At 38.6% G+C, this 15,007-nt stretch overlaps 1 protein-coding gene across 2 annotated transcripts in view; it reads right to left on the bottom strand.

The window, feature by feature from the left end:
* ECE1 (endothelin converting enzyme 1) overlaps nucleotides 1–15,007 on the bottom strand; it is a 155,740-nt gene that overhangs the window by 124,635 nt on the left and 16,098 nt on the right. The window contains exon 2 of one of the 2 annotated variants that reach the window (XM_053690234.1): nucleotides 14,135–14,221. In XM_053690234.1, the coding sequence (XP_053546209.1) occupies nucleotides 14,135–14,221 (87 nt within the window). Of the gene's footprint in view, nucleotides 1–14,134; nucleotides 14,714–15,007 lie in introns of those variants that run through there. The other variant, XM_053690233.1, reaches the window with a different exon arrangement.

The following is a 15,007-nucleotide window of genomic DNA, read 5'->3' as shown; positions in this document are numbered from 1 at the left end:
TCTACTCCAGTATGACATTCACATTAGGCAACAGTTAGGGGAATTTGGCTATTGAAATGCAACAAACACGTTTTTTTCTTTGATAGTGTTTATAGTTGGCTTATGTGTTTCTATAAACAAATTGTTATATCTACTTCTGGTCTTTCCTATTCGTGATAGAGTATATACACACACACACACACACACACGTTCACGCTTTTGTCCCTCCTATGAAACTTTGTAATCATCCCCTCCGGCACATACTGCTGTGCACAGTGGTCATCTCAGGACCCCCAGTGTTACTTCAATAGCTCCCCCCTCCCCCAAACAGACCTACAGAAAGCACTGAATATAAAGTGTACATTTAGCCTAAATGCAAAACTGTACAAAAGTATTCTGTTTAACTTTACCAGCTATAAACATTCTTTCGGAAAGTCATTACATGTAGTGCGACTAAATACTTTTTAACCTCTTGTTCTCCAGTAAGAGGCAGCAAATTATATAACAGAGGTTTAATGTAAGGGTGGGATCTATTTTCTAGGAATACCCTCTGATATCACAGGACACCAATTTAAAAGGGACACCTAACACTTTGAAATTGTGATATAAAATCTTTTTAGTTAGGGGGAATTTTTTTTTCTCTCACTATAGTTCCATTACATTTTTCTACCCATTGCAGCAACCTAAATGACATTTGCTAGAGCATGCAATTTTAACACTATTAACCCTGCAAGCCTGAAAGTTTAAAAACGGCAACTAAGTTAAACTCATAGTTAAAGTACCACTCGGGAGATGCAGAGAACTGCTTGTCCTAAGCATAAATTGCCAATGAGTCAATCAGCAGTAGTAGATGCAGTTGTGTAGTTCTAGGGGACTGGAACATTAGTGCCCATCAATGAATGATCAGTTTTAGGGACACTACTTTTGTACATCCTTTAACTGGCCGCTTAGTGAGGCCGCAGCACAGTGCATCTCATCAGCTCATGTAAGCAGAGAGGGAGAATGGTTTATAGATGTTTATAAGGGGATTAGGGAATGCTGGAGGATGGCCAGACAAAATCTACTTAGAAGTTTGTTCTAAAAAGCACCGGAAGGGAGAAGAGCCGGCCAAAGTATCAGGCAAAATCCCTCTTCCTTATATGTAGCAAAATGCCATGAAACAAACTGTTCTTGCTGTATATGGTGACTGCCCAGAACACACTTCTTTAATTTTTACACTATGGGTTAAATAGATAATAAAAATGTGTGGTCCTGTGCCATTACTCGATGAGGGATTTAAACTTGGGGCCTAAAACAACAAAACCTTACCACCAGAGAGAAAAATCACAAAATCTTTGGGCTTTTTTAGACCTATTTTAAATCTATAAGTCTCTCCTTCATACAGCGTCCCTTTGGAGGGACCTCTCCATACGGATATGAATCATCTCACCCGAGAGGAAAGCTTTAGATCATTAACCCCTTAGTAAGAGTTAAATAGTCAAATTTGAACTTTAAAGGGGACTTGTTGAAAGATAAAATACCTTAAAAAGAATTAGAACTTATTTTTTCACAATAGAATGTACCTGCAGAGTTATGAAAGTAAAAATTAAGACAATCATGTTTCAGATAGACTTTCCAAATCTCTTAAAATTGCATGTTACGATTCATAAAAATACATTTTCACTCATGTCTAACCTAAAGCCGCCTCAGTTGTCCCTGGCCTATGACCTCTTTGGAGGAGGGATACATTTGCATAGCAGATTCTGAACTGATTTTAATTGGGAACATAATAGGCATATAGATCAAAGAGAGGGGGGTAATTAACATCCCAACAATTGTTTCTAGGTATTAAAGTGATAGAGCAGCACTTTTAAACAACTTTACAGTTTACTTCCATTAACAAAATGTGCACAGTCTTTTAAATTTAAACTGAGTCACCAGCTCCTACTGAGCATGTGCAAGAATTCACAGAACAAATGTGTATGCATTTGTGATTGGCTGAGGGCTGTCACATGGTACAGGGGGAGTGGAAATAGACAGACATAACTTAAAGGACCAGTCAACATAGTAGATTTGCATAATCAACAAATTTAAGACAAGACAATGCAATAGCACTTAGTCTGAACTTCAAAAGAATAGTAGATTTTTTTTCTGATAATTTTAAAAATGATGTCTACTTCCACTCCCCCTGTACCATGTGACAGTTAGCCAATCACAAATGCATATATGTTTATTCTGCGAATTCTTGCACATGCTTAGTAGGAGCTGATGACCGCTATATCGAAGCGGCCGATTATTAGGGCCGATATTTGGAATTTCTAAAATATCAATATCGGACAGAAAAACTTACCGATATTACCAATATGGAGCAAATCAAAAGAAATTTAGCTCTGTGTACTTCAGGTAAACCATGTAGTTTTAAGTGACACAAATCACCTATAGCACATATAAGCTGGACATATCAGTGCTATTTATTATTAGATGCTATGCTAACAGAGTCCAAGCCCAGGTGTTCCTGGGAGCTCAGTTACCAACTACCATACCACCAATGGCAGCCTGTAGATGGACTTGCATAAACATATATGATTTGTGAAATGGAAAATGTGATCTTTAAGTGGCACTTGAAGCTACACAGTTTCCCTGAAGTACACAGAGCTAAATTACTTTTGATTTGCTCATAGGGGTCAGCAACACATAAAATCAATCGGCTTGCTAATTGCTGTCACAAATAGAACATTTGTTGCATTTTGATACATTTTACACATTTGCAAAACATTTCACTAAAGCGGTTATATTTGACGATTTTTTAATTTAAATATTTTATTTTCCCCTTTCATGGGCATAGAAAAAAAAAAAAAACCTGATGTTGTGGACATTTAAAAAAAAAAGATGGTTCAGGCACAACAAACCTCGAGTAGAAAGCTATGCAGTATTGGAAACTAGTATCAATATTCTCTAGCAGTGGATAATAATGCTCTGCCCATAAGGTGGCGCTGTTACACATGTATAAAACTGCCCATAAGTGACATACTAAAACTTAGTCCACTCTTCAGTACCAGGGAAGGTATTTGCAATCCAGTAAATATATGAGCATATAAAAAATTAAAGCAAATAAATCTAGAACTGATATTCCAGCATGTCCTTTCTCTGTCAAGGAGATAGAGAGATAAATTTATTTTTATACTTTACTTTTAACCCTTATCTGTAAAGTGTACCAAGTGAGCGTGTTTTTAGTTAAGTTGCAGCAATATAAGAGAAGCCGTTTAACAGGAGAACATGCTGAAATGTTATGCTTTCTGTACTATGTTTTTCTACTTAACTGGGAGTACTGAAGAAATTGTGTAGTGTCTAGCTTTGCAGTAGTGACTTTAATTGTATATCAGTGTGCAGTTTAAAAAAGGGATTTATGCCATTTTTCTATGTTTTGGAAAGCCATTAAGTTAATTTTCAAGCATTTTATTTTTCCCGGTTTACTTTTAATGTTTAAAATTTTAATAAGCATGTTCAGTTTATATCAGATTTGTGTAGAAATTGTGTTGATTTTTAAAAAAATTTAAATGTACAGAATATCGGCCCGTTATTGGCCTGAAAGTCGGTCAATAAATCGGTATCGGCCCTAAAAAAAAAAATATATATCTGAGGTCCCGGCACTAAGGGAGAACACACAACAGATACAATCTTCTTCCTCTTTTTTAGGGGTCAGCACGAGGTCCAATATGAAACCACCAATACACAGTACTACCAAAAGAAATCAAAAAGAGGGAGGACACGGAGGGGGGCCACAAATCAAAATCAGAAACAAACAAAGAAGAAACAAATATAGTGTTTAATCTTAGCAGCAGACCATTAAGTGAGGATGAAATAAATTTGCTTAATCGAGGTCTATCCTTTGTGCCAACTCCACATGTAGACACTTTTGAGAGGATGGTCGATGTACACAGGTTTCAGCGCCAATTAAAATTGAGAGACCATTTTAGAGAACAAGAATATTCTCCTGAACCATTCAAAAAGAAATCTACATACGAACCACCCCACACATGCTTCCATCAGGAATTACACTAGAATACTCACACAAAGTGTTAATAAAGCTTCAAATGTAGCCCCCTACCCTAATTTGACCAAGGGTGAAAGAGATGCTCTTATTGGGTTAAGTAATGATAGATCAGTCATAGTCCGCCCTGCGGACAAGGGTGGTTCTATCGTGGTGCTTGACTATACAGATTATAGACAAGAAGCCCTTAGACAGCTGTCTGACACAACTACATACGTAAAACTTAAAGGGAATCCTACACAGGTATATAAAGCTGCTATTGATAATTTTCTACAATGCAGTTTGGAAGCAGGATTTATTAATGAAAAAGAACTAAATTTTTTGATCACTGAACACCCAATAGTCCCTGTGCTCTATCTACTGCCTAAGGTTCACAAGACGCTAGTGAACCCCCCGGGCAGACCTATCGTTTCTGCCCGAGGATCGGTTTTGACTAACCTTGCCATCTACATTGACTCTTTCCTACAGACCGTTGTTAAAAATACTAGGGCTTATCTACAGGATTCCCCTAGTCTACTCAGGATATTATCTGGTTTTTCTAATTTGCAATATGATGACATTTTGGTGACCATGGATGTTGACAGCCTCTATACTGTCATCCCCCATATTGAGGGGGTGGAGGCTGTCAGATCCATGGTGACTGGTAATGAGTATTATGTGGGTCCCCCGATTGAATTCATTTGTGAACTGTTAATGATCTGTCTAGAGAAAAACTACTTTAAGTTTGAGGATTGTTATTTACAGAAAGCTGGCACGGCCATGGGGTCAAATGTGGCACCCACCTACGCCAACATCTATATGGCATGGTACGAGCAAGAACTCATGAAGCCGTTTGAACACTCGCAAGTGATTTATTACACTCGCTATATCGATGATGTGTTCCTTGTATGGCGAGGGGGCGAGCCATCATTGCGGGAGTGGGTGTCACATTTGAACCTCATGGTCAGTCCTATACGTTTCAAGCTTGAATTCAGTCTTGAGGGTGTGAATTTCCTAGACCTCAATGTTTTTAAGGTGAATGACTCGGGCAACCTAAGGTTTGGTACCAAGTTGTACACTAAACCAACCGACAGAAATTCATTGTTACATGCCAGCAGCTTTCACCCTAAACACCAGAAAAAGGGTATTCTCACCTCCCAACTCACTAGAGCACTGAGAAACAATAGCGAGACACCCCTACAGAAGATCCAAGTTAAGGAGATGGGTGAGAAATTGAAAAGGAGAGGCTATCCTATGAAAGAAATCTTGGACACCCAAAGGAAACTACTGGGGCCAGATATACAAACGGACACTGGTATTCGCAACAAGGACACATCAAAGCAACTCAACCTGATTACTACATTCACACCTGGATGTGAACGCATATCTAACGCTGCACGTCGCCACTGGCCTGTGGTTGGTATTGACCCCTCCTTACCATTTCAGAATATGACAGCACCTAGGTTGGTGTATCGGAGATCCAGGAATTTGAGGGACATTCTCGTTAAATCTGATCCTGTGAATAACTACAAAACAGAGTCCTGGTTGAAATCATCAAGAAAAGGATGCTTCCCCTGTGGGAGCTGCACCACATGCAACAGCATGCGTAAAGGAGACTCCTTTCAGCATCCCCATAAGAATCAGCGGTATAAAATAAATCATCGCTTGAGCTGTACAAGTATGCATGTGGTTTACATGCTCACCTGTCCGTGTGCCCTGGTGTACATTGGAAAGACAATCACCTCTTTTCGAGACCGGATGGCAAACCATCGTTTTGCGATCCGAGAAGCATTAAAAAATGGAGAATCAGACCAACCCGTGGCACGCCACTGTGCATTACTGAAACACCCGGTGTCCAGCATTAGATCTATGCTTATAGATCATATCCCACCTAACCCAAGGGGAGGGGATAGAGGCAAAACATTACTCCAACGTGAGAGCCGATGGATCTTTAAACTAGATACTCTGGCCCCAAAGGGACTTAACACCACCCTGGATTTTAGCCCTTTCTATTAAACACTACAGATCTTTAGTATCTATGTCTTCCAAGTATCGTAGTAGAGGGTGTCCGCTTATTTGACATATACATTCTACCATACTCCAAGTTGCCTGAAGTAGGTTAGGGCTCTACAATGTGTATTCATTTTAATAGTGGTTCTCTATGGGTGGACTAGGATGTCACTTAAATAGGATAACTCTGGGCTGCAGGTGTAGCAACATTTCCATATATGTGTATTTTTTACACTATTGGTCTAATAGTAGTATGCTAATAATGCGATATACACGTTTATTTGCCCGGCTAGTGCTGTCCTTAGTCCATGCATTCACTACCCTGTCAGTATTGTGTATCATGGTCCAAATGATTTTAAGTACTGCTGCCTCCTGCTAGGGAATACCCGGTGAGTCTGATCTCGCTGACTATTGTGTTTATTGGTTGCCGTTAGCAACATTTCTTCCAAACACTATACCTTTTTCCTGTCATGCGCACAGTAGCATCGGGTATTCCCCATTTCTCTACCGCCGGACGCTTAGACGTTGCTATGGCAACGCCGTGCCATGCGTCATCACGCTAGGCACGATTAGCGTGTCAGCGTGACGTCAGTAGTGTACCTCCTGGAGTGCAATACGGAGGTTTGGCGGCAAATTTGAGAGTGATTGATAAGTATATATATGTTGTTTTTAATATGTATATAGAGATTTGTTCTGGGGTGTGGAGCTGCACTCTGGTTGTGTGCTATTGTGTATTTTTTTTGACATTGACAAAGGCACAATGCAGTGCCCAAACGTTTGTCGGTTTTAACTTGATGCAATAAAGTATTTATATTTTATAATAAAGTCCAGTGAGTGCCTGCTGTTTTGGATACTATTTGGAGGAATATTTGCAGCGCACCGTGGCTCTTACTAACAGTATGATGATGCAATCCCTTCTTTGAATATATATATATATATATATATATCCTTAATCTGAATAATGAAAGTTTAAATTTTGACTTGAGTGACCCCTTAAAATTGCTAAAATTGTTAAACTGCTACTCATTTGAGGCTCAGACTAAGTGCTATTGCATTGTCTTGTGATCTTGCATTTGTCGATTATGCAAATCTACAGTGTTTACTGGTCCTTTAAGGACTTGGGGAGGTTGAGGATGGCCTTTGCCATATTGTGGGTGGGGCAACGTTGAAGTGTGCATGACTAAGGTCCTGTCTAGAAGAACTGTGGGCGTGTCTGGGTGGTCTATGGGAAATTCTACAAACTGGCACATATGGCTGTCTCAGAGGACAGTTGGGAAATGTGCTTCTGCTATAAGACCATATCATGTAAATAAATGATAGCAACAATCTATAGTAACGTGTGATTACAATAATAGGTACAAAGCCAATAGAATACATGTCAGGAGAGATCTTGTGAGTCTGCGGTCAGCTGCACATACCAAGCAAACCAGGAGCGCCTGCAGCAAATCACACACTCAGATTGACATCACATCTTGCGGTTTTAGTCCTTGTTGTCAGAGCAAAGTGGAACACGTTTCCTGCTTTAGTATTTTCTGGCAGTTGATTTAGTGTGGTGTAATTACATAATGAAGCAATAGCCTAGATTCATAGGAATTGAAAGCACTTCCCAGGGAAAGAGGGAAAAGCCACCAATCATATAATCCAATGAGATTATGCTTTTTTTTTTGGTTTTTTTTTTTAGAGACAAAAAAAACAAACAAGTCATTAAAAAGGAAGTTAATGAGTCCGTAAAACTAAGCAGTTGCTTATACTTAATGGGACACTGAACCCATTTTTTTTCTTTTGTGATTCAGATAGAGCATGCAATTTTAAGCAACTTTCTAATTGACTCCTATTATCAAATTGTCTTACATTCTTGCATTTCAAATAAAGATACCAAGAGAATGAAGTTTAGGTGCCGGCCCATTTTTGGTGAACAAACTGGGTTCTTGCTCATTGGTGGATAAATTCACCCACCAATAAACAAGTGCTTTCCATGGTTCTGAACTAAAAAATAGCTTAGATGCCCTTTTTCAAATAAAGAAAGCAAGAGAACGAAGAAAAATTAATAGGTGTAAATTAGAAAGTTGCTTAAAATTGCATGCTCTATCAGAATCACAAAAGAAAAAATTGGGTTCAGTGTCCCTTTAATAGAAAGCACTGCAATATATATTCATCTATTTAAAAAAAATGTTACTTTATTTTTACACTAGATTTTTACTGTCACAGCCCTAAAAGGCAGGAGAGGCATCTGCAGGAAGCTTTATCTTAGCCTGATGTAAAAACTTGTAGCCTAGTGAATAGACTAGATTGATTTGCTCATGTACGGAACGGACAGAGTAAAAAATAAAATAATAAAAACTTAGAAATTCTCAGTGTAGCCACTGCCCCCAGTGTGATAAGAGTGGAGAATTTTGAAAACCTAAGTTCTACTCTTTCAAGAAATCAAGCAAGTAGTTTGTGTATAAACTTTTTTTAATTCAGTAATCTGTTCCTTTTTATGTTTTTTTTTTAAGTTTACATTGATTTTGATATTTATTTTAACCAAAAAGGGGCACTGTTTAATATCCTCCGTTGAAGAGCAGAAAAAAAAAAAAAAGGTGAAGTGTGTCTCAATCCCCAAGGTCAGAGCAAGAAAGGAAATAACAGATCCTATTCTGCCATATGGTGACCAAGATAACAGCCTAGGCAAAAAAACAAACTGGTCCTTCTATGCTCAGAGTTCTTACTGTTACCCAGGAAAGTGATTTCTTTGTTAAGTTCTGCTGTCAACTTCAACAAAATACATCATGGCTTGTAACACTATACAGGAGTCCCTCAGAGATATTGCAGGATTGGTTCCAGACTACCGCAATAACGTCACACTAAATTTGTTTGTCTTCCAGTGTAGACTACAGAATACTGTAAACATATTACATATGCAATAGCATTAGGTTGAAAAAACAAACAATGTACATACCTTAAAAGGAGGGACAGTCAAGTCCAAAAAACAAAAACAAAAAAAAAAACAAAAAAAAAAAAGTTTAAAATTTACATTCCCTATTTAAAACAACCTTCCAATTTTTTTAACCAATTTTACTTTGTTCTCTTGCTATTCTTAGTTGAAAGCTAAATCTATGCTAATTTCTTAGACCTTGAAGACTGCCTCTAATCTGAAAGCATTTTGACCCCTAGAGGGCATTAGTTCATGTGTTTCATATAGATAACATTGAGCTCATGCACGTGAAGTTACCCTGGAGTGAGAACTGATTGGCTAAAATGCAAGTCTGTCAAAAGAACTGAAATAAGGGAGCAGTCTGCAGAGGCTTAGATACAAGGTAATCAGAGGTAAAAAGTATTTCTATAACAGGGTTGGTTATGCAAAACTGGGGAATGGGTAATAAAGGGATTATCTTTATTTTTAAACAAAAATTCTGGTGTTTACTTTCCCTTTAATTAAAAAAAATCTATTGCTAAAAAAATGCACACAAGCCATTTTTCAGTTTGTAAAAGGAGCAATATCTGAGACGCGCAACAAATCTAAGAGCAATAAAATTTGGTATGTCTGTATATTGTTTTATGAAGCTGGTTTCAGGGAATTGAGTTGTATCTGTTGCTCATGTGAGACTCCAACCAGAGGGACACTAATCAAAATGAAACTCATGATGATTCAGATAGAGCAGACGTTTTAAACAACTTCCTAATTTGTTTAGTCTATTATATTTACACTTTCTAAGGCAGCTCCTACTGAGGATGTGCAAGAATTCACAGAATATAAATATATGCATTTGTGATTGGCTAATGGCTGCCACGTGATACAGAGTGGAAATAGACATAACTAAAATTTGTCCAAAAAAACCTATCCATTTGAAGTTTAGACTAAGGGGCTGATTTATCCAGTCGGACGGACAGGATCCGCTGAAGCGGATTATATCTGCCCGACATCACTGAATCCAGACAGCATACGCTGTCAGCAATTAACATTGCACAAGCAGTTCTGGTTAACTGCTTGTGCAATGCCACCCCCTGAAGATTCGCAGCCAATTGGGGTGTCAATCAACCAGATTGTATCCAAATCGGGCTGATAATTAAAGAGCAGTGGTCTTAAGAGTGCCGTTTCCGGCAAGCCTGAAGGCTCGCGCAGAAACAGGGCAATTAGGAGCTGTTCAGCCCTTGTTAAATCAGCCCCTAAAAGTGCTATTGCATTGTCTTTTTATAATGCATTTGTTGATTATGCAAATCTACTGGAATTGCAAGTCCTTTAAAAGGGACAACACTGTAAAATGGTTTCCCCCTTTAAGGGATTATATAAATTGTGCACAAAGAATAAGATGCAAGCATTAGTGCAATAATAAAATTTAACCCATGTATGTATACTCCGGTAAAATGGTTAACCCCATTGTAGCAGTACAATAGTGTTCATATCCGAACCACCAACAGTTATATTAATATACTTTTAACCTTTAAACCTCTAAAATGTCTACCTTTTTCTAAGCCCCTGCAGGCTGTCTGTATAAATAGATGCATTTTTATAGCAAGAAACTGCTAGTTCATGTGTGCCATAGAGAACACTGTCAATAGATTAGTCATGTGATAAGGGGCAGTCGGCAGAGGCTTAGATACAAGGTAATCGCACCGGTAATATAACCGTGTTGGTTAAGCAATACGGTAATAAAGGGATTATTTCTCTTTTTAAACAATTAAAATGTAATTGGTCAGTCCAATTTTTTTTTTTTTTTACAACTTTCTAATTTACTTGAGATTTTCTTAGTTCTCTTGGTATCTTGTTAAAAAAGCAGGGATGTAAAGCTGAGGAGTGTGCCTGGAGCACATGAGCAGTTTTGCAAGAACACTAGATGGCAGTGCCATTTCCTGTCATGTAGCGCTGCAGACACCTACCTAGGTAACTAGCAAAGAATATATTGTGAAAGAAGGAAATTGGAAACTTAAAAAATGATATGCTCTGTTAATCCCCCCCCCAAAAAAAACCTTAGGTTTCATATCCCTTTCAGTATACAAAGATTGCCGACTCTTAAAGTGATGGTAAATCAGAGCGTTTATGAAACGCTAGGATTAAGCATTGGAACAAATAAAAGGGACTTTCATTCATTCATCGCTTGGCACAAATAAAAAAGCAGCTTTCAGCACGGTCTAAGGCAGAATGCTATTTTCGCTATGGTGACGTTTCCACCATTTAGCCAATAGCATTGTGGAAAATCCGGCTTGGCGCTGCAATAGGTTTAAAAAGGGACAGTAAAACATAAAAATTGTTATGGTTAAAAAAAAAAAAAAAGGAGATAACGCCCTTTACTACCCATTCCCCAGCCAACATGGTTATATTAATATACTTTTTAACCTTTAAACCTCTAAATTTCTGTGTTTCTAAGCCACTACAGACAGCCCCATGATCTTATGCTTTTTATTAGCTTTTCACAACAAGGGAGTGCTAGTTCATGCGAGTCATATAGATAACATTGTGCTCACACCCGTGGGTTCTACCAGCACTAGTTGGCTTAAATGCAAGTCAATAGATAGCCATGTGATCAGGGGAAAGTCTGCAGAGGCTTAGATACAAGGTAATCAGAGGTAAAAAGTGTATTAATATAACTGTTGGTTGTGCAAAACTGGGGAATGGGTAATAAAGGGATTAACTATCTTTTAAACAATAAAAAAACTTCCCTTTAAATGTGAATAGTTGCAAAACGAACTAATGTAAAATGACTACTTCTGATATAGCAGCGTGTAGTAAAGTTCAGTATATGTGAATAATCTTTATATGGCAGATTACTGCATCACTAAGAATAATTATGCAGTACAGGTTTGACTCTAGGTATAATGCAGACACCCTATAAGGATGTTTGGGAGCCTTTTACCCTCCCTGTACACCGCATGTGAGCTAACCCGTCCATGCTGTGTGCAGGATTATTAATAGATCACAGCTACCTCATACCTGTCACTGAGGAATGTGCCAGCATCAGATTACCTGTGTATTTCCTTGTCTGACATGCCAGGAATGCATCCCATCCCATCCCTGCGCTGGTAAACTCCTACTATTGCCCTATCCTACATTGTGCATAAAAGGAACATTAAATCCTAATGTATTATAGCAGCAAGTACTGAACTGTGGCAGAGCTACATATAAAATAAATGCTGTAAAATACAATTTTAAAAGCACATGAAACTCATTACAAAGGTTTAAGATCCAGATAAAGCCCGTACTTTTACATCTATTCTCAAATTAGCTTTTGTCTCCTAGTATTGTTTGTTGCTCAGCATACCTGGGTATGCTCATAAGTAGCAATAATTACTAGGAGCTAGATACTGATTGGAGGCTACACATGCTGTGCAATTGGCTAACAGATGTCTGAAAATAACATTTTTTTAAAGTTTCATTAGTTGTTTAAATAGTGACAAAAAAGTGTAAAGTTTGTGTCCATAAAACAATGGGAGCAGCCATGTTGTAACTTAGGTTACCTTCTCTGCTGTGGCCAATTAGGGACAGTCATAAATAGCTCACTAGAGAGTGTGCAACCAATGGCTGTGTAGAATACAAAAGTGTTCCACACTTCCATTCTGAAATTGTGAGCTTTTCAGTTTGTAATTCTGTAAATTGTCTTAACCTTAAAGGACCAGTCAAAACTGTAGAGTTGCATAATCATCAAATGCAAGATAAGACAATGCAATAGCACTTAGTCTGAACTTCAAATGAGTAGGAGATTTTTTTTTCTGACAATTTTAAAAGTTATGTCTTTTTCCACTCCCCCTGTACCATGTGACAGCCATCAGCCAATCACATATGCATACACGTACCATGCGACAGCCATCAGCCAATCACAAATGCATTCACACTTATTCTTGCACATGCACAGTAGGAGCTGGGGACTCAAAAAGTGTAAATATAAAAAGACTGTGCACATTTTGTTAAGGGAAGTAAATTACAATGTTTAAAATTGCTGCTCTATCTGAATAATTAAAATTTAATTTTGATTGAGTGTCCCTTTAAACTTATATTTATCTAATCTCCCTTGATTGTGACCAGCTAGGGTTAGCTGTACCGGACAGTGTGCACTGCTCTTTGCAGCTGGTTCAGGCAATATGCAGCCTACTTTGATTACAGAAATAGTCTTCCAGCCTTTCTAGGGAAAGGAATAAATTATATGAAGTGAATTTAATGTAACACCACATCACAAATAAATACAATTTACTTAAATGGGGGGGGGGGACTTGCAAAGGTTTCCTTAACCCCCATTCAACGTGTATAAAAAGAGGCCAATGATATTTATTCACTTGCTTAGAAATAAATATAACATTTCCAGTTTGCAATGATTTAGAAAGCATAGTAGCAGAAGTCTACTTATTCACTCGGACCAAAATACATTAGCAGCAGGAAGCTTGGCATGTGGATTTGCTTGCAGCCCTGGGACTAACCTCTGGATTTAAAGAGACAGCTTTCATGGTTTAGAGTATGCAATTTTAAGCGTTTCCAACTGACTTCCATTGTCAAACGCAACTTCCCCCCCCCCCCCCTCTTTTCAAAGGATACCAACGAAAAAGACTCAGGAGAACATGCCTTTAGTAATCTGTGGTTTCAGTGTATGCAACAATGTACAACATTATGGAAGCAACGTTTGCAATAATATTTGTAGCAGAGTGCTAATGAGACGTGCACAGCTCCTTAAAATTGCATGCGCTATCTAAAACATGGAAGTTTAATAAATTCAGATAAAGCATACAATTTTTACAGTCCTTAAGTGTCCTCAGCAGAGGCGTAATAAGAGAACCTAAGGTGATGGCGCTTATTACTTTAGAGTAAAAATAAATAAAAAAAATCTGCATTTTAGTCTCACACTAAGCTTTGCTAACACTGTATGTAGGTAGCATTTAGGGTTTATGGTCCCTTTTAGGCCTTATAACTTCTGGTATACTTTTCTTTTACCATAACACAAGCTTCGATCTGGGCCAAAGCCTTACGGCAGTATAGGTGATACACAGTCTAGTTGGAACATTTTACAGATGTTTGAACGTCAGAGCCTAAACTAAGATTTAGGTTACAGAGGAACTGCGCAGGCAGTTTGTCTAGTACATAAATTTATATTCAGTTCTAAACTTCTGAAAAGCAGCAGTTACAAAAATTGTGTCCTGTTTGTTATCACAATTAAAGAAAGTGTTGGTCCTTACCTGCAGCCCATTCGGATACACCTCTCCCTCACTGAGGGAGTCCACCAGGTCTTCTTCATCCAGTGTCGCTCTCTTGTAAGTAGACATCTGAAAGGTGAAATAGATAACAGAATCTCTTAAGGTTTCCATAAGCTTGGAACAAACATGTGCACTCCAGAAAGTATCTCAATTCCTCACAGCAACTGAGGAGGGGGGGGGGGGGGGCAAAGACAGGACTATCAGCAGTTCCTTATGCAGGTCTCCCAGGGAGCCATATCTACTCAGCTTGACAGGGAGGGATAGCAAGGGGTAATCAAAAATGCACCCTGGTTTCTCACGGGACAACACTCAAGTCCAGACAGCTCACATCAGGAGGGCCTTAAGGAATAAATCCTAATTCAAACACACAATGAAAACAGAGAGGACCACCCAGCTCCTTATGTTATGTAACTTCTCTTTAGCACTGGGGACAGAGCCAGCGTGCTGAGAGGCCGCACAGCATGGGCTTGCAGGCCAGGTAAAGGCACATGCCCCAGCTAAGTTTCTAGTCCACATTCCACAGGCAAGATCTAACAGGAAAGAAAACAGTGGGACAGCTGACAACTTTGTCTGTCTTAATCTTGTATCTAGCACCACCCTTCATTATTTAGGAAGAAGGGGAGGGAGTCAAATGTACAGCCAGTCAACCAATAAAGGAGGAGAAATTACACCCAGCTATGTCATAAGCTCATCTGCTTCTGGGATGGGAAGTCAGACATTTATCCAACAGCTCCACTATAACATCTGAAAAAGTGAACTCTAATGCTTTGAATATACTATATGTCCCTATGTCAGTGCTCCAAGTTATCACAATATGCAAATTGCCAAGCGATAGAGACCACCGAAGGGTCATAC

Source organism: Bombina bombina, chromosome 8 (assembly GCF_027579735.1).
Source record: "Bombina bombina isolate aBomBom1 chromosome 8, aBomBom1.pri, whole genome shotgun sequence".
Lineage (NCBI taxonomy): Eukaryota > Metazoa > Chordata > Amphibia > Anura > Bombinatoridae > Bombina > Bombina bombina.
The sequence above is the reverse complement of the archived record's forward strand: the minus strand, read 5'-3'. Positions and strand labels throughout refer to the sequence as shown.